The sequence below is a fragment of the Xyrauchen texanus genome, chromosome 47, assembly GCF_025860055.1.
Source record: "Xyrauchen texanus isolate HMW12.3.18 chromosome 47, RBS_HiC_50CHRs, whole genome shotgun sequence".
Taxonomy (NCBI): domain Eukaryota; kingdom Metazoa; phylum Chordata; class Actinopteri; order Cypriniformes; family Catostomidae; genus Xyrauchen; species Xyrauchen texanus.
In genome coordinates this window covers 4,195,847-4,223,151 of record NC_068322.1, presented here as the reverse complement: position 1 = coordinate 4,223,151, position 27,305 = coordinate 4,195,847, and the positions used below count along the sequence as shown (strand labels likewise).

General features: G+C 37.7%; 1 protein-coding gene across 1 annotated transcript; it reads right to left on the bottom strand.

The window, feature by feature from the left end:
- LOC127639054 (neurotrophin-3-like) lies at positions 1 to 26,837 on the bottom strand. The gene is made up of 2 exons (XM_052120889.1): positions 26,695 to 26,837; positions 1 to 5,924 (listed from the first exon to the last, which is right to left on the bottom strand). Exons 1-2 carry the CDS (start codon positions 26,710 to 26,712, stop codon positions 5,136 to 5,138), a joined length of 807 nt encoding a protein of 268 aa, XP_051976849.1. The 5' UTR covers positions 26,713 to 26,837; the 3' UTR covers positions 1 to 5,135.
- Between the last annotated feature and the right edge of the window lie 468 nt (positions 26,838 to 27,305).

Genomic DNA, 27,305 nt, shown 5'->3' with positions numbered 1-27,305 from the left:
CAAGGCCTTCCTTCAAGTATCAGCATGAGAAAACAGATTTTTCAAGAGACACTACCATTATGGGATAAGCAATTCTCTCTCTCTCTCTCTCTCACTCTACAACAAGCAAACAAACAAACAAAAGTACAAACAATGGATTATGGGTACAGCCAAAATACACTACTTAACTAAACAATGACCATCTAACAATCAAGTCTTTATTTTTTTCCTAAATTAAGATGAATCTTTTCTCGCATCTTTGTCAGTTTTGACATATCGAAGACGAGGAACGTTCATGTCAGAATATTAAGAGGCATATATCATTAAATAGAATTTGATGTGTTTTTGGCACTGTTTTCAGTATAAACAAAGAACATTTCAATGGGTTTCAGCAATGGCCGTTGGTCATCATAAGGATTGGTTGCAGTGGTTTAAAGCAGCAAGTATGCATGACACCAGCAGGTCATAAATACATAACCAGACAGCATAAAATACATGGGAATGTTTCAGTGAACATCATTCAGGAATGAGCCAATGTGATGTGGGATTTGTTGAGTTCATGTGTTTTATCCAAGCTTTTATCCAATTACTCCATGGAGGGCTAAATTAAAGAAGTGAGAAGCAGCTGGAGGATCGAATACAAAGAAGGTGTGTTGTTTTCTTGGTGGTCTGTGGTTCTGTTTCAAATCAAACCAGACACCCTTGTTGTCTCAACTTCACACACAACATTTGGTCTCAATGGAATCTATCAATCTCAGATGTGCTTTAGTTAGTGCCTTGTGTTAGTCCAACACCACTTTTACTTTCAAAAGCACCGTTAAGTCTCTTGTAAAACATTAAAACGAACAAAACAATGATTAATTTTTCATTGCCATATTACAATTGACCATTTGATGCTAATAATGCTTAATGTTTCATTTGGCATTCTGGAGGATGAAGTGTTCTGTCATGGCACTTCACGTAATGTAGTAAAGGGTTTGAACCAGATTGCTGTCCAATCGAAAAAGCAGTAATCACACAGTTTGTCAAAATTGAGTTATGGCAAAAATCGTGTCTCTTAGACTATGATATGTCCTGTAACAGACAGGTTTGACCAGCCTGATTGAAGTAAATTTACGTGACTGGCAAAATTTTTGCACAGTTATAGTATTTGCGTAGTTCATAACAAGTAGCGCAGCAGTTCTGAAGTCAAATGTCCTCTGTGTGGTGCTAAAAGGGAGTTAAATGCTCTCCCAAACAGGTTGTTTTGGGAAATGCTCTATCGAGTTTTAAATAAAGATAATGGACCCTTCTAACCTAAACCTTCAACCAAAACCTAACCGATAATGTCATAAAAGCAAATTTGATGAAAATGCTCAAGCAACAACTTATTTTTTGCTGCTTCTATGACACTTTCAACTCACGTCTCGACTTCAGGACTTGTTCCCTGGCCCTTAGCATTGCAAGTGTACTGTTTTATCGGTTAAGCTACCACACAATCATACTTTCAAACAAAGTTGGTTGAGTAATACATATGTAAAAATGTATCACCTTACAAGTTTAAGAACTGATAATCTGCCATTTTGCTTGTGATTTTCATTAAAGGGAATACAAGTCATTGTTGTTGTTGCGCCATTAAAGATTTATTTTTTCCACAGCGATACGTACAACAAGCCACATAAAAATTATTACGCAAAAATTTTGGAATAGTGGCAAGATTCCGTGAGACCAAGTCGCATTTGTGTTAAAATTGCAATAAAACCAACTGGCTAAATTTAAAGCCATTTTTCTCAGTTTCAGTGTTTCCATATTTACTGCATTTTGCCTTTTTAGGGCAACATATTGACCTCATTCTAGCATATCCTGCATAAAAGGAGATAGCATGCGCCACTCTTTCAGATTTGTGCTGAGGAGACTAGAGAGATGTCAGTGATCCCGGCCATGTCAGTGGTCAGTTCATCGCTGTGGCAGGAGGGACACAACGCCTCGTTCCTCCATCACGAACCAGAGGTTACATTAGTAACTTGACATTGTGTCAATGTAGTGACACTAGGGGTCCCCATACTAAATGCCACAGGTGCTGAATCGTGTCAAGAGGTATAGCGGAGCGGACACGGGCAAGCTGCACCGAGCACTTGACCATGTTGGGACCTTCCAGCATATAAGGTAAGGTGCCTCTCTGGTCACATTAAGGGTGGGAGGAGAGAACTTACCAGAGGAGGCTACAGGCGGTGGCCTTTCCTGATTTCCGTATTAAGCAATTAGCCACCGAGCACCTGATTGAATAGAGCTGGGGAAGTGCTCTTCGAAGAGCACCATGGAGAACACATACTACCGGAGGGAGGTTAACATGTGGAGAAAACCGCACGTGGACTTACCGACCGGGAAGTTTGCATATGGAATGAAACCCCTGGGGAGGACCCTATCTATGGAGAGGGTTCGCAGCCACAGTGGGTGAGGGGGAAGACACAGGGTTCCCTGACAGGGAAACCGAAAAGTGGAAATACATCATACGGGATTACCGAGGGGGGTATCACCATTTACGGATCACTGAGCCCAAGTACACAGGCTCACCTTAAAAGGACCATACCACGAGTATTGGTAACGAGTATAAACGAGTATAGTTTGGTGGTGTTACTCCTCCGTCGAGTTCGTCACCGGACAGTGCTTAAGAAATCAAGAAGGCATCCAGTATTCACCAGTTATGGGGAACTGTTATGGACAAGACAGCGCACATTATCATCTCAAGAGGGGAAGGCGCTAATGCAAGCGATACACCCAACTGGCTGCCAGACCCAGTACCCAGTAACACTCGGGCTGAAACCGGTTCTATGTGGAGGTTGTAGAACCTCACAAAAGTATTGGGTGTAGCCCAACCTGCTTCTATGCATATGTCTGTTAGAGAGCCAGTGCCCAGGAGGACGCAACACCTCTGGTGGAGTGCTCCTGAACTCCCAAGGGGCACGGCAGGTCTTGCGATTGGTAAGCCAAAGATATGGCATCAACAATTCAATGGTCCAGCCATTGGTGACAAACGAGACATTAAATCCGCCCTGACGCGGACTACTGATCTGCTCCTTAAATCCAGCATAACATAGAATGAAGTGACAGGACGAACACGATGCATGTATTCGGCTTCGAAGTACAAGTCTGAATGAATGGTGCACACCATCTCCTTCTATACCCGTAAGTCTGGGGCAGAGAGTGGCATGCAAATTCCATTCGTCAATTCTCATAAGCCTTTTCTGAATAAATCAGAGGTGGTTCGGGCTCTCAAGAGCGAAACCCTAGTGTCACTACATCGACACAATGTCAAGTGAGTAGTTAACTCTTTTTCTCTATGCATCTCACAAACGTGTTTTCTTGGGTATATAAAATTTATTGAGCACCAGTACAAAAAAAAAATACACATTCTTATATACTCATGTCCTCTGACATATCTTAAGATGATTCTCTGTTTTAAGATTTAACATTTCTAGGTCATGTCTGATGGCTTACTCCAGATGGAAACTCCCAGTATTTAAAATCTAATACACAGAAATACTCATGATTTGCTAGCATGCAACACTTGAGTGGGTCTCCTTATATAAACTTACAGTGGGAAAAGATGGCAGGCCTTTTTATAGCCTCAATGCACCGGTGAAATGCTTATCTCCTAAGATGAGTCTGACAAGAGGGAAACCCTCTTAAGGGAGAGATTACATGTTAAAATCCCAGCTCTGCACGTATGTACATCGTCTTAAAGCAGATTTACCTCTGTGTAAGACAACAGTGACATTAGCAATGGCACATTTTGTTGTCTTTTTGTTTACCTTTTGTTGTCTTATAAATCCTTAGGGTGGTTTACTCTTAATAATGCTAAATGTACAGTCATTTGTGGTGGACACTTGAAAAGCGATGTGTCTGACCTGCTATAATGTGGGCGTGGTGGTCAGATTGGTCTCTGGTTGGCCTTCTAACCCTGGGTGGAGCTTTTGAGAGGGGCACGGGTAGCGGGAGGAGTCTTTCCACCATCTGTTAAGAATCTGTCTTCAAAAATACTAAGCTGCTCAATGGTAAACTAGTGGTCATGAGGGCTGCTTTTGACTCCACCCTACTCTGCATTACTGGGGCATAATCGCATAGTTCACATCATTGCTGCTCTGCTATGTAAGCAAGTGCCATACTTGGTAAAGGTGGTAACATTAAAATAAAATATAGACATGCTTTGACCTGTAAAAAAAAGCTTATAAATGGTGCATTGTGAGTGATCCGACAAACACTGTGCTAGCTTAAATGGATAGTTCATCCAAAAATTTAAATTCTGTCATCAATTAACCTCATCACCCTAATGTTTAAAGAAGTCATAGAGGTTAAGAACAATATGAGATGAGTAAATTATGACAGAATGCTCATTTTTGGTGAACCTAACCTTAACCCTAACACTTTCAAAAGGGCATGTCTTAGTCGACAAGCAACACTAGAAACAAATAATATCCAGTCTCACAAGAATTAGTAGAACTGTAAAAGATCTTTTATATCACTCTTTGGTCCATTTTTTTTTCCTTTTTTTTTTTAAATGCTGAGCTCATTATTCTGCTGGGATTGTGACTTGTGACTAATATCCCAGTGATACAAAGTTGTTTGTGTTGCTTTTTGTATTACATTAGTCTTTGTATCCTGTGTGAACCACTAACATCATGGTGTACATAGAAATGTGATAGAAAAATTTATATTTCTTAGGTATTTCATGCAGTTTTCATATGCATATACTGTATGTTTACATATTATCTCCATACAAAATATGACAACATCTTGACTGTAATTGGTTTTTCCAGACATGAAGAGGACACTGTATACTGGCAGCCTGTATCAGTAGTGAACAATACTGAAGTTAATATGATATTGACCGTTTGCCATTGCAACTGTTCCCAATGTCCTCTGACTTTGATACTTGAGCAAGGCACATAGATTCACCATGTAATGCTCCTGTAGCTTGGTGGCATTTCATGATACATGAAGTCTCTCTGTTTTTAAGATTTTAATTTGCAGACGTCTTAAATAAATAACAAGCATATGTATACATTATACATGGACATGAATAAACTATATGCATTCCATATAATTTAAATAATAATTTATATATTTACAGCCCCCCCAGGTAATAATAAAAAGACAATGGAGTAGTTGCACGTTTTTCACGTCCTGCGGTGTTTACGTGAGAGTGCGCAGACGCACGAGGTGTCTATCCGTATCCAGCGCCAACCCACCGAAGATTTATCCTGAGTGAGGGCACGCACGTAAGTTTGCGAAGTTTTGCACTGTGAATTCCAGTTCTTGTCATCAATACCCCGGCAGCCACCCTTGACGGGCTTGGCCGTCCGACACTTTGTCTCGTAAAAGTACTGTTTGAGGTCAGTGCGTCCCGCATTGATGTTCCCCAAAACGGTGACCGGCTGTCCGCGAATATCCACAGCCATGGTCCGGTCCACCACCCATTCGCTTATACTGTCACACACTGAGAACTCTGCTCTGTAGCTCTTGTGCTCAGCGTAGCGTTTCTGCCGTGTTTTGTTGCTGCCGCTAGCGTCCTTGCTGCTTACAAAGTTGTCCATGAGGTAGTGCGGCGGGGGTTGCAGAGGTGGTCGGTCGCTTAGTAGAACACGCGGTGAGTTGTAATGTTTGTGTTGACGTAGCAGTTCCGAGGAGATGTCTGTCACCGGCTGGTAGGCGGGTGAGCTAAGTTTCCCCTTGTAGTCGGTCACTGAAGGTGTGTTTAAAGTGATGGACGGAAGTGCGTCCAGGGTTCCCTCATCCTGTTTCTGTCGGCTGCGGCTGATGTCGGCCTGTAGGAGCTTTATGATAAGCATGTTGATGGGATCCTGCGGTGGCCGCTGCTTGTCCATCGTAGAAGCTGAGATACCATAGAGGTACGCGAGGAACATCACGTACAGCAAGATGGACATCACTAGATTCACCTGTAAGATCTGTGGAGAAAGTGGAGACACACTTTTGTAAGAGCATACAGTGGTAAAACAGATCAACTTCTGATTTTTTTTTGTTCCAGTGACAGAACAGATATCTCAATAACCTCATTAACAGAATATTCCGGGTTCAACACAAGTTAAGCTCAATCAACAGCATTTGTGGCATAATGCTGATTACCTCAAAAATTGATTTTGACATGTCCTTGCTTTTCTTTAAAAAAGCAAAAAACTGGGTTCCAGTGAGGAACTTACAATGAAAATGTAAGTGACCAATCTGTGCACGTTAAAATACTCACCGTTTCAAACGCATAGCTACATGACTGACAGCTACCAAAAGTCTGCTTGTTTGATGTTTGCATGACGTTTGAAATCATCTGATTATTCTCTGTTTTTGACGTCAAAAGGCAAACAGGCATGCACACAACACTTGCGCGCATTGCATAAGCCAGTAAGAATGCTAGTAAAGGTGTTTGAGCGGAATGCGAAATTGGTGTTTTTGCTTAAACCGTTTATGACCTTACCCTGATAAAGGAAAGATGTTTAAGCCCTTTACATGAGCACACATGTTGTCAGTTTATGAAGCATAAATGGTGTAAGATCACGCATGTAAATGCGCTTATTGTTGTCGTGTAAACATGTTAAAACTGAACTACAGACGGCAGGTCTCCAATGTATCTGGATGGCATCAGACGCACAGAAGCATCAGTTAATGGGAGTGTGGTGAGTGATGCTGTGCAGTAACATGCAAAAAATACCACATGAGGAAATGTGCAAGGCCTCCCTAATGGCATATTTATTTGAGCGTCTGGTGCATCCATTTGGCCCAGTGTACATTCTGTTTCATGACTGAGCACAATAACACGAGACCAAAAAACAAAGTGCAAAAAACTCCCAGAGGAAACCTTGCTGGTGTGGGGAGAAGAAGAGTCTGCTAAAGCAACCGAGATTCATTAGTGAGTACTATAAAGATTGCAGAGAACAGTTTAAAAGTTGTTTTGATTGGATACAATCCCTTAACATACTGGTGACATTTTGTCTATTATGCTGAGAAAGAATGTCTGCACTTGGCATGTTGCATGTTGATTTTGGTGCAGATTGTCATGCTAAATAACCATAATTATATGGTTATCTATATAATTTATTTAATGCTAGTGATTACAGGTAACTGCTTGTTTTTTAACAAAATGCAACCATTAGGCCTCACTAGGCAATTGTTTGTTGAAGAATTATCCTACTTAACCAATACAATGCAATCAGTACCACTATTCATTCATACATGAATGACCAGAATACATTTACATGACCATCATTTTCTTATCACTTTTATTCTAAGAAATACATTTACATACTCCCCAGCTATCGAAATATTCCAGTTTGTAATCAGTCTGTAATAAACTCTTTGCAATGTTTGAAAAAACATACAGGTTAATGCATTTACATAATGCTTGCATAATCAGAATATGACCAAATTCTCATTAAAGGAAAATTCTTGATTTAACACAAGTTAAGCTCTATTGATTGCATTTATGGCATAATGTTGATTACTAAAAAAAGTTATTTAAATTTGCCCAGACTTTTCTTTAAAAAAAAGCACACATCTGGGTTGCATTGAGGCACTTCCAGTGAAAGTGAATGGGGGCAATCCATAAACAATATGTGTGTTATCATTATTTTAGTGTTTAGGTTAGTAAATCACGTACTAACCTTTTCTGTGTATAGTCATATACAATTTTAAATCTTTTGTTTCCATGATGATGGTAGCTTTTAATTCTGGTAAACAAAGATTTAAACAACTTAACAGCTCAAATAAAAAACAAGTATTTAAAAAATACCTAAGTGTCTCACTGTAAAAAACATTATGCCACAAACACTGTCGATTAACAAGTTAAACTTGTACTGAACCTGTAATATTCCTTTAATATCTAAATATTATTGTGCATGTAAATGCAGTCATTCACTTACTGCTTTCATCCTTTGCATCAGATGATTATATGTGTTTGGAATCATTAGAATGTGCAGCCGCAAATCTGCAATGCTGTCCACTCCAAAACATCAGCATCAAATCCAGAGTGGTCAAATTGCAAATGCCACTACAGACTACAGACCCAAGTGCAAAGTGCACCAACTGAAGACTAACGATGACACTGATACAGCAAGACAGAAGTGTTGCAGACAGTCAGGGTTACAACTGGTACATCAAAGGGCTATATGGCAATAGATTTAAGGCTACGCTGGTGGCTAATGGAAATACATATCCACTGTGCTCAGAGATAATTTAAGCTGCCTGAATGCTTCTAAATCTCTTTTAAGAAACCAAGAGAGACTGGGCTTTGGGAGGAATGGGTAGGGAGGATGATAGTGTCATGAAACTCTGAAAGATGCTCAGTTTGTTACATCAATTATTTGGTTTTAAATTAGACTTTGGTGAAAAAAAAAATACAAAGTCTCCTTGTTCTGCATGAATGTTTGATTTTTGATCATTTGACATTGAGGTTATATTGAGTAGCTCACCTGCACTTCATGGAAAATTTATTTGTCCCTGGTTTGCCGATGCTGTTACAATAGTCCTTAATCAAGTTAGTAACCATATTTGATTTGACCACTTAAAAATGAGGCTGTGATGGATGTCAATGTCAATGTCAATGTCACCTTTATTTATATAGCACTATTAAAACAACACAAGTTGACCAATGTGCTTTACATTCTCACTGAAAAATAAAAATAGAAATATACTACAATAGTAATAGAATAATAAATAAAAAGAAAAACATTTAAGACGAATAAGCCATGGCAAACAGATATGTCTTAAGTTGTACTTTAAAAACATGTACAGAGTTAGCATCCCTAACATATGATGGCAAACTATTCCAAAGTCTTGGCGCTACTACTGCAAAAGCCCGATCCCCTTTCTGGCTTAACTTAGTCCGTGGAATTTTCAGCAACTTTTGAGTTGAAGATCTCAAGGTTCTTCCTGCTTGATACTCTATTAACAGAGCTGATAAATAAGTCGGTGTAAGCTCATGGAGTGATTTATACACCAATAAAAGAAGTTTAAAATCAATTCTATATTGTACAGGAAGCCAATGTAGAGCGATCAAAGAGGGAGTGATATGTTCTCGCTTTTTAATATTCAATAATAATCTCGCTGCCGCATTTTGGACCTTTTGCAGCCGTGAGAATAGAAGCTTGACTAATACCCTTATATAAAGAGTTACAATAATCAAGTCTTGACGATATAAGCGCGTGGATAGCAATTTCAAGGCTCTTATACGTCAAACACGATTTCATCTTCGCCAAGTTTCTTAAGTGAAAGAAACTTGTCTTCACTACATGATTTATCTGTGCATTTAGCTTCAGAGAGCTATCGATGTAAACACCCAAGTTTTTAACACGTTCTTTAACATGTATTGATAGTGGACCGAAATTTAACTCCACTGAGCTCCTTGTTCTTCTGGACTCGCATACTACAATCTCAGTCTTATTTTCATTAAGATATAGAAAGTTAGAGGCCAACCATGATTTAAGTTCAGACAGGCAGGACATTAGAGGCTCCAGGCTACTTCCGTTTCTTAATGGTAAGTATATTTGCAAGTCATCTGCATAGCAATGAAATGCAATGTCATACCTCCTAAAAATATCTCCCAACGGCAGCATGTAGAGTGAAAAAAGTGTTGGGGCCAGGATAGAGCCTTGTGGCACACCGCATATCAGTGGTGTAGAACTTGATGTATACTGGCCGAATTTCACTGCCATGCTTCTCTCAGTCAGGTATGACCTAAACCAATTTAGGGCCTTCCCTGAATCCCTACATATTCCTCTAGCAGCGACAGCAACACAGCGTGATCTATTGTATCAAAGGCTGCGGTTAAATCTAATAAAACTAACACTGCTGAATCACCAGAATCCACTGTCATCAATAAATCATTGAACACTTTTACAAGGGCAGTCTCTGTAGAATGAAGCCTCTTAAAACCAGACTGGTAAACTTCACCAATCTTATTCTGTTCTAAATAAACCTGTAATTGATTGAGCACCACTTTTTCTAAAATTTTTGACATAAATGAGAGATGCGAGACCGGTCTAAAATGATTCAAGTCAGTTGGATCTAAATTTGTTTTTTTAGCACTGGTTGCACAAAAGCCTGTTTCAGCATGTTAGGAAAAATACCTGTATCTAAACTTTTATTCACAATCTGAATAATACTAGGTCCAACAGCCTCAAAATTTTCTTTCAGGAACCAAGGAGGAACCATGTCTATAGCTGACCCGGTAGGTTTCAGGTTGCTTACAATTTCCCGTAGCCGCTGAAAAGTAATGAGTTCAAATTGATTAAAAACTGTAGTCTGTGTGAAAAAGTTTAAAACGTCATTGTTCATTTGTGGGATAATTCCTCTAAGATTCTCAATCTTTGTTTTAAATGAAATAAGAAAATTCTCACATATCAATGGGGTCGGATTGAGATTTAATATGGGAGGGTTTAAAACTCTATTTATAATCTTAAATAATGTCCTCGGATTGTTACCATTTTTTTCTATTATCTCAACAAAATATTTTGATTTGGCTAATTTTACAGTCCTCTGAAAAGTTTTTAACGCTTCTTTAAAAATATCATAGTAAATTTGTAACTTATTTTTCTTCCATTTTCTCTCTGCTTGCCTACAGTTTTGTCTAAGGCCTCTTATTTCATCGTTTAACCACGGATCGGACCTAATTTTATGCTGTTTAATATTTTGAGGAGCCACTGCATCTAACACATCTTTACAGGTAGAATGCAGCCAATACAGGTGTTCATCGACACCCATATCCTGAAAACCAAATTCAGACACCTTGCAAACCTCATTGAACTTAGCAATGAATTCTGTACCAGTATTTAATGAAAACCTGCGAAAACATTGCAGAGATTCCACAGGATTGACAAAACAACATGCGATAGGAATATTAAACAGAATTGGTTTGTGGTCCGAAATAACATGTTCATTTAATTCTAAGCCTTCAGTAGAGAGACCATGTGTTAATACCAGATCTAGAGTATGGCCGTACATATGAGTCGGACCATTAACTATTTGTGTTAGATCAAAAGAATCAATCAAGTTTAAAAAGTCCTTTGTCATTACATTGTCTGGGCAGCAGACATGTATATTAAAATCACCTAAAATAAGTACTCTATTAAGGTTAAAGCAGGTCACATTTCATTTTCGTCAACTAAATAATCAACAAAATGGTTTCATAATTTGTGTCAAAGTATAAGTAAATATGATGTCTACCCTAACTAAGATACACTGTATAGGTTGTAGCCAAATTTTTGTCCATGACAGAAAATGAAAGCCTTATTTTCAGTAGTGTAAGTACTTGATAATTAACCTCCCCTTTGTAGTTTTGTAGTAGATGTCAAAGACTGAAATTTCAGTGTTTGTTCCACAAATACATAACAAATACATAAATGAACACAAATACATAAATGAACTGAAGTGCAATGACGATAACCTTACCCTTATAAATATGCCGATGATATAGCATTGGTCTCATGTCAGAAAGAAATGAACTGCACCTCATATTTTGAGTACATCGACAGTATCATCTGTTGGTTTGAGAGTAGTTCTTTACATCTTAATATCGAAAAGACAAAAGAGTTATGTTTGAGAAATCAATCAAGAAGAGTAGATACTGCATCTGAATATAAACCAGTTGTCATAAAAGAAAAAACTGTAGAGCAAGTCTCGAATTTCAAATATTTGGGTACAATTATAGATGAGAAACTTAATTTTGAAAGTAATGTGGAGTATATTCATAAAAAAGCACGACAACGCCTGGGTCTCCTTAGGAAATTGAGAAGCTTCAATGTTAGTCAGCAGACCCTAACTATGTTGTATCGATCAATGATTGAGAGTATTCTCACATATAACATTATTTTATGGTACAGCAATCTAACACTGAAACAAAAGAACAAACTCTCACAAACAATCAATCAAGCAAATAAGATTACTGGACAAAAACAACAGCCACTACAGAGCTTATTCGATCATTTTATGGGAAAAATGGCAATTGCAATTTTTAAAGATAACACTCACCCTCTTCACTCTGCTTTTGAATTGCTCCCATCTGGACGTAGACTAAAAATACCCTTGGCTAGAAAAAATCTCTACAAAAGATCGTTTCTTCCTATGGCAGTGATTATCTTAAATCGTACAGTGTTTTAATTGAAACAATAGAGCGACTGCTAATATTTTTAAATTTTTCTTTTTTATAGTGTTTAACTATATTATTTTTTGTATTTGTGTTGTTGATATGTGATGTGTCTTATGTTACAGTGTCAAAGAAAAATTTCCGCTCTGTGAAAACAGACAGGACAATAAAGTAAAAGTAAAGTAAAGTAAATACAACAAAAGTTAAGATTTTTTGGTCCATCAAGGAGTCCTTCGTAAGGACGAGTGTATGAGAGGATGTGAATCTGACCCCCGAAGCTCAGAGATGGCTTATCACTCTGTCCTTGTTATCGGTCAATAAGCAATGCTAATGTAGCTTTTTGGCAGGGATGACGCTGACAAGATGACTGTAATTACAAGTCAACGCTTCAAAAGAGGGCAGTGCAACAAAATCACCTTACAGGCAATGGCATAACAGATTTTATTGTCTTTACTATTTTATATTTAAACAACTGGATGTCTGACTCTGCAGCAACTGCTAGGAGTGTACTGCATTACTGCTGGGTTAAATTGACACTTCAGGGATTTGGGACAAAAGTAATTGACCCCCCTATAAATGAGAATCAGCTGCTACATTCTCTAAACCAATCAAACTTCCATTTGGACTGATGCTGTAACAGATGCGGTATGGATTCCAAAGCAAAATTAGTTGCACAAATGGATGCAATTCTCAATTAATTCCCAGCCAGTAAACCTGCTGAGAATGAAAGTATACATAAACAAAATCATGAACGCAAGTGTCACAGCGAGAGTGAAATAAAGCGACCCAAGAGCAGAGGAACAGTTCAAAGGATTTATTAACAATAAATTGCTTTGTTGGCAAAGAGTGGAGGAATTTGTGAGGAATTCTCTGCTGAAGCTTAGTGAGGTGCAGAGAACAAGCGCACAGCAGACTGGAAGGCAATCACTCTCCTGACACATGGGCAGAGATGAGTAAACCTCTGTTGAAGATTCATGAGTGAAGAGAACATGTGTAGAGCAAACTGGAAGGCAACCACACTCCCAGCACGCAGGCAGACTTTGCTGACATGAGGGGATTAAGTAGGGAGTTAATCAGCAGTGAACCAGGTGCTGCTAACATGCTAATTAGTGGCATAAAAAGCGTTCTCCTGGAAATAAACAGTGTTCCCATGGAAATAAACAGTGTTCCCATGGAAACACTGATCATGCATGCTGGCAGCACCAGCGAAACAGAGAAATTTGGAGAGAAATAACAAACAGAACAAACCGACAAACTCACTGGAGCCGTGACGGCAAGCATTTGTTCGAAAAATCTTAATACACAAATTAGATTGGTATAAAACCCTATTTTAAACTTCCACTAAACAGGTCTTTATCTTCCCAATTGGAAAAGCCAACTTCATATTTGTATTTGAAGTAAAAAACTGCTGCATGAAATCTTGAACTTACTGTGGTCAACCGTAAGAAGTACGTCACAACACCAGACAACTGATTACAGATTTGCTGTAACGTTTATTTGCCTTTGCTGTGAACTACTTAAAGCTATCTCTCTTGATAACATTCCCATGCACGCTTTAATTAAGAACAGCAAACTGCTTGGCTTTTGTAAGCCCTTTTTGTCCACAATTGATTTGCATCTCCTTCCCATTCAAAACACACCCTCCAGGAGAAAATGTACAAAAGGAGAAGAAATTGGAATATGCATCCATAACGCTTCTCATTAAGGCTCATTCAGGTGAGTGCAGGGTGGAAATTTACTTGGAACTCTAGACCAGGGTTCAACAGATAATCTTTTTCATCTTCTTAAGTGCGATCAAATGCTTGGCTATGTTTGCATGCATCCTGTAAGCTTTTAAAAGGGTTCCTCTTCATTAAGCTGCAAAACTTGCCCATAATGAGCAATTTGGTCACGTTAAAGTCTACCTAACTCTCTTAAAATATGATTTATACCACAACAAATGATTTGATTGAAAGACATCCACTTGATTCTCTTTCGACCACGTTTGAAGAGATAATCCGTTGCATCCTCTTAACTACTCTCAAATACTTAGCTGTGTGTCTTCATACGCTACAAACATTGCAAGAGACCTACTAGGAAGCACAGCTTATGCGATCCCTAGCTAAACTAACAGCAGTTTAAAGTTTGATCCATGCAGAAGGCCATTCCAAAGGCTTTTACCATTTCAACAATACTCTCAAACTCACAAATATCTAAGACCTTAAAAAGACCTTAGATAAAATATCTAAGATCTTATCAAATTTGACATATTTCTTTATGTGTCTTGCTCTGGCATGTTGAGTAAATGCTGGAAGTTCAGATCTCACAGGAGCACAGATGTGCTTAAATGTCTTTGCCTTGAGGAACAGCAGCTTGAGCATCCCGATGGAGGTGCCAAAAAAGAGGCTTGATTAGGGAAGATGGATGTGGTGATAATTTTGTGCATTGTCTAACGTCACAAATCATAACAGGTCACTGACCCAGAGTACTGTATAATGGTAACGTTAGCATGCGATATATCTCAAGATATGTTACAAAGCTCCATGCTAACTGTCCTTCAGGTAATCAGTAGGCTTGTGTCATTTTACCAGTCAATTGTAATGTAAAATCATAATTTAAAGGGTTCCCACAACTTTTGACCAATGCATTTCCGTAACTTTTCCAATTATTTGTGAACATTTTAATTCCTTTATATTTCCAGGTTTTTCATTAGCATAGGAACCCTAAATACAGCTGGTTTACAAATGACCAGGTTATATCAAAATATCTGTTCTTCTTACAATCAGTCAACCAAACAACCTTTAAATGGATAGTTCAACCAAAAATTTAAATTCTTTCTTTATTTACTCACCCTTATGTCATTTCGAACCCACACACCATTATTTTTCCACAGAATGCAAAAAGAGAAAGTATACAGAATATGTACTAATCTGTTTTTAATTTAAAAAAAAAAACTAAATTAAGTTGTTTTTTTAATCCTTTTTTTTTTTTTTTGACATATGGTAATGGTTAGTGCACAATTACATAAGTTCTTCAGCTTTATAATAAATAAATAAATAATTTTTTGTCACAAACATACACAGGATATTTGAGGTCTCCATGGTTACAGCTCTCATCACTCATCAATAACCAGATGAAATTACACAATCAAGCAAAATCCAAACTCATTTAAGTGTCCCAACTCACAGTGGACTTCAATAAATCCTTCAATACAACTTCAAGTCAGTACAAATTACAATCTTGAGTACCCAATACACTAGTACCCATACACTAACAGACATTCTCAAAGAGAATCTAGCCTAATTTTTAGTTTTATTAGTTATTGGATGAGATTTTTACATTTGCTACAACAGTCCTGGTCATTAAAAGAGTACATTGGCAAAGTGACTGCTCTTCCAGTATAAATCACTCCCTGTGATCAACATGGAATCTATTGCTGTTAATCTGCCTGACCCAAATCGAGTGGGACATGAAAGTAGTGGATGCACTTAACTGAAGAACGACTGTGACCATTTCCCTTGGCGGCAGTTCCATACACAACCTTCTAGCCAAGCCTCACCAGACAGTTTTAAGGGCCTGGAATGAGACTCTTCATAAGTTCATGTGATTGATCTAAGTCAGCTGATAGGCTAGCTAATTAACTCTCGGTTGCTTGCTTAGGAATGTCCAAATTTGTTGACTCCCTAATCCATTTAAACTGGGTTGGGGAAGGGAAGAGTACACTGCATAATTACAAAATGCCATAAAAGTCTGAGACAAGATACAGAGACTTTTCACGCAGTATCACCTGCAAAACACAATTCACAATGATTTGCTTTTGGGTACGTACCAGCTCAGCCATTCCAACATGGATGACGTGCATTTTTGTATCTGTCCTCAGACTTAATTATTTTGCAGCTCCTTTAGCTACAGTATGTTAGCACTGTGTACGGCAACTCTGTGATGACTTTGGGCTATGAATATTATGCAATAAAAACACATTCGAGATATTTTCTGCTGTTAAGGCCATCACATGTATGTCGGGAATGTGGGGATTGCTCTAGGAGTGGACTGATCTTCGGCAGATTAAAATAAAATGTTCTTAAAACACCTTGGGATGTGTTTACTATAGAACTGCTCCTATTTAACCTGAAAACCAAAATGGACGTGGTTAAGGCGAAGTATAAATTCTGTACAAAATGTTTTGTTGTTGGCAAACACAAGAGAGCATTGTTAAAGTGCTCAAAGGTCCATTGCCTCAGAAATGACACTTTGAGCAGATTTAAACACAACTGACTTATTACTAAAAAGTTAACTTTTTATATAACCTGAATCTTGTGATATCGATCTATGAACCTTTGGGCCATCTCTTCAAGATTGGTAAGCAGTTGCTCTTGTCATTGGAAAAATGGGGTCCTGTTTTGAAACATAACTACCGGTACATGAAATAACACTTGCCGTGAACCCTTATTTCAGGACACAGGAGCATTAGGCGTCAAAATCTGGTGCTTTATCTCCTTTAACTGGTTTAGGCCACTCAGTGCACAGCTCTCCATTTGCTTTGGGACTAATCCTCATAAACACTTGAGGAATCCTTCATATCAGATACGCCAACCAAGTCATTCCAATAATTCACAAGAAGTCTGAATAAATACTACCTTTGTTGGTTTGAATCTCGGCACGTTAACATCTAATAAATTCCTAATAAACCTTCCCTCATATCAAGAGTTGTGATATAAAATATGACATAATTTGTATGCATATATATGGTCTGTTTTCACCTGCAGTAAAGTTAATACTTAAATAGTTGAGTATCTGAAAAGTAGCGTGCTTTTGTATGACAGGTGTTAATCTCTCACAGCACTGTGTCAGTGGCCTCGACATTGGGCCTTCTTGACCACCTACGCACATTATCTAAGACTGGCCAAGGAGGCTTACTACTCCCTGAGCTTTTAACTCCTAGAAGATTGCCTTGAGATTAGGCCTTCACACCACCCAATGCACCATTTAACACAATGTTCAGCTCCAGTCAATGTACACCTCAGCTTGAAAATGACAAGATATATTAGAATTTTACAGTTTTGGCTGCTTTCTGACATACTAAGTGTGTTTACATACACGTTCTAACACCAACAACGTGTAATGTCATGTAAATGCCTTAAAGGAATATTGTGGGTTCACTACAAGTTAAGCTCAATCAACAGCATTTGTGGTAAAATGTTGATTACCACAAAAATTCATTTAAACTCATCCCTTCTTTTCTTTTTTATCCCCTTTTCTCCCAATTTGGAATGCCCAATTCCCACTACTTAGTAGGTCCTCGTGGTGGCACGGTTACTCACCACAATCCGGGTGGCGGAGGACAAGTCTCAGTTGCCTCCGCTTCTGAGTGAGTCAATCCGTGTATTTTATCATGTGGCTCGTTGTGCATTATACAGCAGAGACTCACAGCATGTGGAGGCTCATGCTACTCTCCCCGATCCATGCACAACTTACCACGTGCACCATTAAGAGCGAGAACCACTAACCGTGACCACGAGGAGGTTACCCCATGGGGGAGGTTACCCCCATTCGAACTCACGACTCCAGGGGTATTAGTCAGCGGCAATTCTCACTAAGCAAACCAGGCCACTCCATTCTTCCTTTTCTTTAAAAAAAGCAAAAGTCATGGTTACAGTGAGACACTTACAATGGAAGTCCATAAACTTTAAAATACTCTTTGTTTCAAAAATATAGCCACAAGATGTAAACCGTATGCTTGCTAACATAATTTTATTAAGATAACATCACTAACCTTTTCTGTGTAAAGTTATATGCAATTTTACAACTTTGTTGCCATGATGACAAACTCTAACTTTGTAAACACGCAAAAGTGATGAATTAAACAACTATACAGTTCAAATAATATGAGTTTTAAAAGAAGAATTCATGTAAAAGCTTTAATAAAATTATAAGCTTCACATTTCTGCGTTTAAATCCTCACAAAATTGGCCCCATTCACTTCAAATATAAGTGTATAAAAATACATTATTGTGGTCATTATTACGCGTCAAACACTGTCACTTGAGATTTGAGCTTTTGAGCTTAACTTGTATAAAACCCGGAGTATTCCTTCAAATGGCGTTCCTTTATCAGGGTTGGGTAAGGTCATAAACGCTTCAAGCTAAAACGATCAACACTTGTTGGACTAGATTTTTGCTCCTTACACCGATTTCACTAATAATGCAAACACCTTTACCGGCATTCCTACTAGCTTATCTAATGTTTACATTTATGTTTACCCTATGTTTAAAATTCCATGTTTAAATTTTGATTTCAAAAGCAAAGAATAACCAAAAGAAATCAAGTCTCATGTAAACATTTTTCAAAGTTCAAAGTTTTTTTTGCTTTGTCAGATTTTTGGTAGCTATCAGCAGATTGGTGTGCATTTAACAGTATTCGTTGACATATTAACAAAAAAAATGCTTGGTGTATTTGTTCATAAGATCAAAAATATGGTGCATGTTTAAATCACAATGAACCACAAGCAGAATCAAGACTAAATCAAGAGGCATCTACAGTAGCATATCTTTATTGTTGAGGATAGATAAGTTACCAAATCTTGCAACCCATATCTTTAGTCAGACTGGGTTTATAATCTCGAGAGAAGCATTATACCTCAAGCATATGCAAGGGCCATATGTCCCACAACAGTATGGCAATAAAATCTACAGTCTGTCATTGACTTGTGGGAACAGACACTGGCATACACTGTACAGATCATTCACATGGAATAAGATCTTAGCTCATTAAGTTAAATTAAATACTGAATCAAATAAATTTCCCCTCAGGCACACAGTTTTTTGAGTTGCGTTCAAAGATTGAGGCATGTGGAAGACTGCCAATGGATAAACAATACTGAATAGAAATAGTACAATGAAATAGAGTATGCAGTAAATGCTTGTGTATACAATATAAACAGGCCATGTACAAGCCGCACTGATCTGTTTCTCTCAGAAATGTTAGCAATGTGTTAGCACATTGAAAGCGTAAAAAAAAAAATGACACGCTGTCCAACACATCTGGTATCCATCAAGAGGATACAACACTGTGACTGAACATATTTCCTTGAGTTTCTGGAGAGCTACCCAATTTGATGGACTCAGGATGACTTAATAGGCAGCACACCAGCAAAAGAAATCCACCCAGGATTTTCAAAGAAGAGCGTCTAAACCCTAATTCTGTCCACTTGCCTCCAGATGTTCCCCTAAAAGAGGGACAAGACCCCCTGTCTGGACACCCTCCATCTCTGACCAGTACTATACACTTACTTCCATTTGGAAATATGCAACGAGTGAAAGGAACACAGCTCGAACATCTTGGTTTAAATGGATCTGAAGAATGATTGTAACTCTCTAGGACGTGACCTGCAATGTTTGACACCCATCATGAACAAGTGGCTGCATTTATTACAATCAAGGAAATGTATGTAGATGTTCTGTATAACATGTTAACTTTGCATATTACCTTCAGTAGACAAACATTTCAGCTATGTCGATTTATTTGTGGGTTATGTCAAATGCGCCTCATGCTTTTTCAGTATCAAAAGCTTGACGTGATATATAAACTGTCAGCACAAATTTTATACACATGCACATTAATTAGCTCCAGTTCACATTGAGCATGTCTTATATCCTGTACATACTGTAGCATTTTTACCTCATGTTGACACAGTAGGTCTAAAGTTCTTCAGCTAAAATCGGTCTGTGCGTACCGAAATTCAACGCACTGCCCCCAGTGGCGGAAACTGGAAGTGTTGTGAAATGTATGGGTACGTTAGTTGTAAAGTGGTTATTTTTAGTTGTAAATGAAGTAATTAAGTCAACAAGAATGCATATTTTATTAACCATATGTCCTAATCCAAACCCAATCTTAAAACTAGTGGAATAAATTTGTTATTTTAGAAGGAAAATACAACCTCCAAATCACACTCTTAATTGTTTATGTGAACTTGAATACTTTCTGTTTCCATAGGACTAGAACCCATGTCTCAGAGGCTGCGTGCACAATAAGCTATCAGTTGTACCACAGTAAAAGTAAAGCATGTTAGAGAATGTTGAAAAATTACAACCCCAATTCCAAAAAAGTTGGGACAGTATGAAAAATGCTAATAAAAACAGAAAGTAGTGATCTGTAAATTAAATTCACCCTTTGCCATATTGAAAACACTACAACAACACATTATGTGATGTTTTACCTTGTGAATTTCATTGGGGTTTTTATTTAATGTAGAGACAATTCAAATCAGATGATTGCAACACGCTCCAAAAAAGTTTAATAACTAATAACAATTTGATGGGTTAAAATGACAAGGCAATGTGCTACAGGAGATGTTAAACAGGTGAGGCAATTGTGTTATAGTATATAAGGAGCCTCCAAAACAGCCTAGTCCTTCAAGAGCAAGAATAATTTGAGACTTGTTAATTTGCCAATAGATGCTTCAGCAAATAATCCAGTACTTTAAGAACAATGTTCCCTAAAGACAAACTGGAAGGATTTTGGGCATTTCACCCACTACAGTGCACAATATAGATAAAAGATTCAAAGAATCTGGTAAAATCTCTGTGCGTAAAGGGCAAGATGAAAACCACTTCTGATCCCTGAGACATCACTGTCTTAAAAAACATAATTCATGAACTACATCATGAACATGGGCTTGGGATTACTTTAGTAAACCTTTGTTAGTCTACACCATTCGCCGCTGCTTCCGAAGATGCAAGTTAAGACTTTACTATGCAAAGCAGAAACCATACATCAACACTGTCCAGAAGTGCTCCCGACTTCTCTGGGCTCGGTCTCATCTTAGATGGAAAGTAGAACCGTGGAACCCTGTTATTTGGTCCGATGAGTCCACATTTCAAATAGTTTTTGAAAAACACAGACATCGTGTTCTCCGGGCCAAAGAGGAAAAGGACCATCCAAGCTGATATCAGCGTCAGGTCCAAAAGCCAATGTCTGCATGGGCCAGGGATGTGAGGGCACCATTAATGCAGACAAGTATGTACAAATATTTGAGCAGCATATACTGTAATCCAGCACCACCTTTTCCAGGGATGTCCTGGCATTTTCAGCAGGACAACTTAAAACCACATACTGGCCGAACAAGCAAAAAGTGCGGGTGCTAGATTGGCCTGCCTGCAGTCCTGACCATCTCCAATTGAGAATGTGTGGTGTATTATGAAGCACAACTTAACAAACTTAACAAACTTTTTCAACTTAACAAACTTGTGTCTTCAGTACCTAAATGCTTAATAAGTGTTGTTAGAAGAAATTGTGAGGTTACACAGTGGTTAAACACTCGACTGTTGCAACTTTTTTGTGTTTTTTGAGTGTGATGCAATCGTCTGATTTGAAATGACTGTAAATCTTTTTTTTTTTTTTTTTTATAAAGTTCACAGGGTAAAACATTATATAATGTGTTGTTGTAGTGGTTTCAATTTAGCAAAGGATGGATACAATTTACAAATAACTACATTTTGTTTTATTAGCATTTTTCATATTGTTTGTACTGTTTTTGGGATTGGGATTGTATGTGGTTCTACTGAGAGATCAAGGGAGTTCTGGAATTGCTGTGTTGGTACTGCCTGTAGCTTCATGTGTGTGTCATTTTCAGAGCGTTCAGTGTAGGGGACACATTGCAGCTGTTTGGCCTTCTTGACAGCAGGAGTGAACGCCTCCCTTAATACAGATCCTGTGTTTTAAGTATGCATGTGTCTACAGCAAGTATTTCTGGAAAGTCCTAATTATCTGACTGCACATTCAATTGTTTATTTTATGACAAGTGTAAACAAATACAACAACACTGGAAAAAGTGCATGTCATATTTTGGCAGTCAATGCATTCTCATCTGTCATCATGCCCAGTTAGGCCATATATGGCAAAGAAGTTGTTGCACTGTAAGGCCAATTACATCGCCAGTAGGTCCAAATTTCTTCAAAGTGATCTGTAACTGTTATAGTTTCCCTCTCTGTCCCTCAAGAGTATTAATAAAACAATATTAATAAAACAATAATCAACTAGTAATACCCTTTGGAATTTTCTTCCAACAAATAACAGTCACTGGAGACAGAATATTTTCCTGAGCCACCCATGAAAATAAGGTCCCTTTTACAGTTAAAAGTACAAAAACATGAAACTGTTTAGAGTAATAGTTGTTCAGTCCAACACGGTCTCAACACAAGTCATCATATTAGTAAAAATTTTAAAAACTCAAGAGTTTTACTCCCATCGAGAAAAAATGAAAGCGTTTTACGCGCTATCCTAAGTTTAACCCCCAATCCAAACCTAACAATAGTTTAACTCCTTACCCTAAACCTAAAAATGATTTTAAAAAAATGATTCTGAGTTGTCAAAGGTCTATTTTGTTCAGTCAGGTTTCTTCATTTAAAAAACATTTTATCCACATGGCTCGTTGCGCATGACACCCAGCATCCCAGCACGTAGAGGCTCGTTCTATTCTCCACAATCCATGTACAATTTACCACGCGCCACATTGAGAGCGAGAACAACTAATCGTGACCACGAGGAGGTTACCCCATGTGACTCTACCCTCCCTAAGACTCTCCCTGGGCCAATTTGGTTGCCTAGAAGACATGGCTGGTGTTACTCAGCACACCCAGGATTCGAACTTGTGACTCCAGGGGTGGTAGTCAGCATCAATACTCACTGAGCTACCCAGGCCCCTGACAGTCAGGTTTCTTCATTAAACACACATTTATTCTTGGTGCCACATAACAAAACTGTGACTATTTGTGTAAAGTCTGAGAATGATTAGCAATTAAGCTAATTTTAATTGACAAATAAACACAGAACGAGCACTTGGTTTTGACATGGCACTACCAAACACAACGGCTAGTGTAATTAACACACCTTAGAGTTGGTAACGTGATCCAGTTAGATGGTTGTTTTGATGTAAACTGATAGAGGGGGGTTGGCAGTTGACTGCAACACTTTGTCAGGGATACAAACTACAAAGGTGTAGCCATTTCCCACACAGCAGTGTTGATGTACCAACCCCGGCTTCATGTATAATGCATCGCACCTTGTGACACTTCTAGAACAATGTTCTTAGAAGTTTAAAGCCACTCAGAAAAATTAGGTTAGATGAAGTATTCTCAGCATGCTCAGGCATACTTAGTCAAGCCAAGTTCGGTGACTAAAAGCTCCTGACTCCAATATCCATATTTATGTTTATATTTTTTTACGTTTCTGCAGTAGTCTCCGTTTTTGGGAGGTGTGTGGTTTTAAAAAATCAGCAGAACACCATCAACACAGCAGCTGCTGAACATTTCTGGCACAAATGACTCTTTATTCTACTTGAAGTAAATGCCTCATATAATGGTTATTAGTTACAGTATAGTGGTATTTCATTTTATGATTTGGCTGACAGAGCTTGTTAAGGACCAGTATTTACAACTACTGGATTCTATCAATAGTAAAACTTTCCAACAAGGAAATATCTACACTCAGAAATGTGTAACCAAATTCTGCTATATTTCCTTGAAGTGATGGAAGATGATTTAGAGATGGAATTAGCTATAAAATTAGCAGTAGAAATTCAGATAATAGAATTAAAAGATTCTGCAAATACTAAACTCTCACATTTAGATCTCAGAATTTCAGATTAAAATCAAAGGGCCAAAAAAAAAATAATAATAATAAAAAAAGAAATCAAAGGGCCAAAAGGTCAAGAAAAGCAGAAATTAACATTGACTAAGAAAATAACATTGATTAATTAATGCTGTAAGTTTTGTCCATTGTAGTAATGTTAACAATTGCACTAACTAAAGTTAACATATGCAAACTTAATGTAAAGTGTTACCACATATTCTGGGAATATATATCTTGGAATATTGTCTGTATGACAAGAAGTAAAAAGAAACATGATAAACAAAAGAAAATCAATAACTCCATATATTCCATAAAAACCATATGTTCAATCTCCATAGTTGTCTGAGGGTTTTTCAATATCAATGCAAATGTATAACACATATAAACAAGACCAAGAAGAATGGAAATGCTACTGTACAACATATTGTTAAGCTATCACATCACATCAGGTTTTGTGGCTATATTTAGTGACAGAATAATAAATATCGTGGAAAATGTAGCGTTACCAAGAAATTATCAATTTCTTTGAACCTGGCTTTGATAAATGATGTATTTATGTCTGGCTGCCATCTGTCATTTAGAAGATGGATCTTTCCATGCAGTGTAATGACAGCTTAGACTCTGTCTTTGCTTTTCCAAATATTGTATGAATGACAACTAGAACATGACAAAAAGACAATTTCATTTGTTCATGACAGATGCAATCTTGACATGTGGTGGCACACATATAGTATTGTATAATGATGAGTGCATCATGGAGGGCCATATATGGTCAAAAAGTTAATTTCCCACACTTAAGACACAGTGACCAAAAAAAGACTGAGATAACTTTTGGGTACAGTATGAGTGACCCATGGTAAACCTGATAAGACCCCTTGATGAAGCTTAAATATCCAGCCAACCTTTGTTGAATCACATTTTACAGTGGAAAAGTAGCTACCTTGTACAATAAAGAGTGCTACAAGATACCACGAGTTTGGAAGAAGAATTTAAACATCAAAGCAGCAGTAATGAAGGAGAAAATCACATAAGTGAATTGGTTATCCTGTTAGTGGACTATTGTGTACAGTGTGCTATGTCTCATGTCCTGTTTAATCCAGTATTCTGTGAATAGAGACACTTAAAGGAATATTCTGGGTTCAAGACAAGTTAAGCTCAGTCAACAGCATTTGTGACAGACTCGTCCCTTCTTTTCTTAAAAAAGAAAGGCCAAAACTTTGGGTTACTGTGAGGCACAATAGAAGTGAATTGGGCCAATTTGTAAACGTAAAACACACACAAAGTTTCAAAAGAATAGCCACAAGATGTAAACAATATGCATGATACAATTATTTTAATTGTGTAAAGTGTAATGTTGTATGCCATTTTTGCGACTTCATTGCCATGATGACGTGACACTATAAACCTTGTAATCCTGTTATTAAGTGCTTTCATAAATTATAAGCTTCACATTTAAACGCTTCAGAATTTGGACTCATTCACTTCCGTTGCAAGTGCTTCATTGTAACCTATATTCTTTTTTTTTTTGTTTAGCCTTTTTTGCTTTTTTTTGAGAGACAAGTTAAAATAGTTTTTGTGGTAATCAACATTATGCCAAAAATGCTGACGATTGAGCATAATTGGTATTGAGCCAAGAATATGTCTTTTAAAAATATTGCAAAATTAGAAAAATATATTAAATAATTAAATTAATTGTAGCTTCTTGGAATCTCAAATGTAAAGGTATTGCTTCACATACTGTACACTGAATAAAGGAACTAGCTTTTTTAATCCTATCCTTTAGTTAATAAAAAGTGAAATAAACTTTACATTTATTTTACATAACAAGTGGTCAAAATAGCAGCTTCTATGTGGGAAAGAGACAAATCTGAATGTGTGCCATATAGTAAATCCCATTCAGACCACAGAAAACTTTCTGTAAATACTCAAATAGTCTCAAGGGTTCTCCACAATTATGTCTGAAATTTCTTTTGACACATTCAACAGTAACCTTATTTGACAGATACTTGTTTGAGGAGCATGTCTGCACAAGACTTCCCAGCGCACACACTGCAGGGTAACATAAACAGTAACACACACACACTGAGGGGGCAATCAAATGCACAAGTGCATGGGAAAAATAGGCCTGCGACTTCCAGATGAGTCCTTCCAAACAAACACAACGAGCAATATTAAACATCACTTCAATCCAAAGACAAACTCAAAGGGTTTGAAGGGCACTTGCCAGTCCCACCTCCTCCACAGATTTACAGTATGTGGATTATCTATTTTAGGGATTGCCTGCCTATCTCATGCAGTCAGTGCTCAGAAGAATGACCAAAGAGCAAAATGTTTCTTAGACAATATTTAAATCTTCCATTTCATTTTAATTGACTTTAAGTACATCACGTTCAACTTTTTCTCTCTAATCAGTGACAATCAATGCATCCATTTAAATTAGTGCATTTGTACCTACCTCATATGTACACAAAAATCTGTCTTAATCTAGAAATACAGTTACAGATACAGATATAGTAATGCAGAAGTATAGATAGATTATATGCAGTAACAGGACATACCTTTATATATATAGTTGGGTGAACTTAATTCATTGTAATAAAGAATTTTGGAAGTGAAAAGAGTAATCTATTGTTTCGTGCATAAAAGAGAAGAGCTCTCTGTGAAAGATAAGAAGTGAATTTACCCGTACTGGTTTTCAATTCAGCCCGAGGCGAAGAGCAGCGCACAGCAGTTCTTTCCAAATGCACTGTACCGAAAGTTTCAGACCCATAAACAACACTAAAACTCTATAATTCTTTCATAAGATTTCAGCTGAAGTTTAAGTTTTGCAAGAAAAAACTGTATGCACCCTTGTGCATTAAAACTGAACAACTTTTTCCAATAGTAAAGAGCGCAGAAAGTGTACTGGAAAGCAAGTGCAAAAGCGCAACCGTGCCAAGGGCCCTTCAGATTCACACACCAAACGACCCACGGATACATACCGTAATAAAGGTAACCATAGCATCGGTGAGGAAATATTCAGCAGTGCCGACATGAAGGTGCTGAGTTTATAGCGAATCCTTTTTTGAAAGTTTCCAGATAGAAAGCGCGCGGTGCGTGCTGAGACTCTTACTGGCATGCGGAGCGCGCGCAGAGCTCTCTCTCTCTCTCTCTCTCTCTCTCTCTCTCTCTCTCTCTCTCTCTATCTCAACAAGCGTAATCTTTTACTCCTGTACGCATCCAGCACGGACAGATGGCTTTTATTGGGTTGCAGTGCTGTGCTTTGTCCAAAGCAGTGTTGTTATCCTTTGTCAAAATCATGCATATGTTTATTTTATTATAATATTCATACTTTCATATCAGCAAACACTATTATGTTATATAATGCTTATTAATAGAATGATCTTTAATGTTCATTCAAATGGCATGAAACTTTTCATACAGAAATCTGATACATGACAATACATGCAAAACACGAAATATATGTTTATATATGGTTTTCACTGAAACAAAAAAAGTCACATACATATAGTACATACTGTATAGCCAACTATGCAACATATTGTATAGTTCAAAATACTACAAATATATATATATATATATATTCAGATTA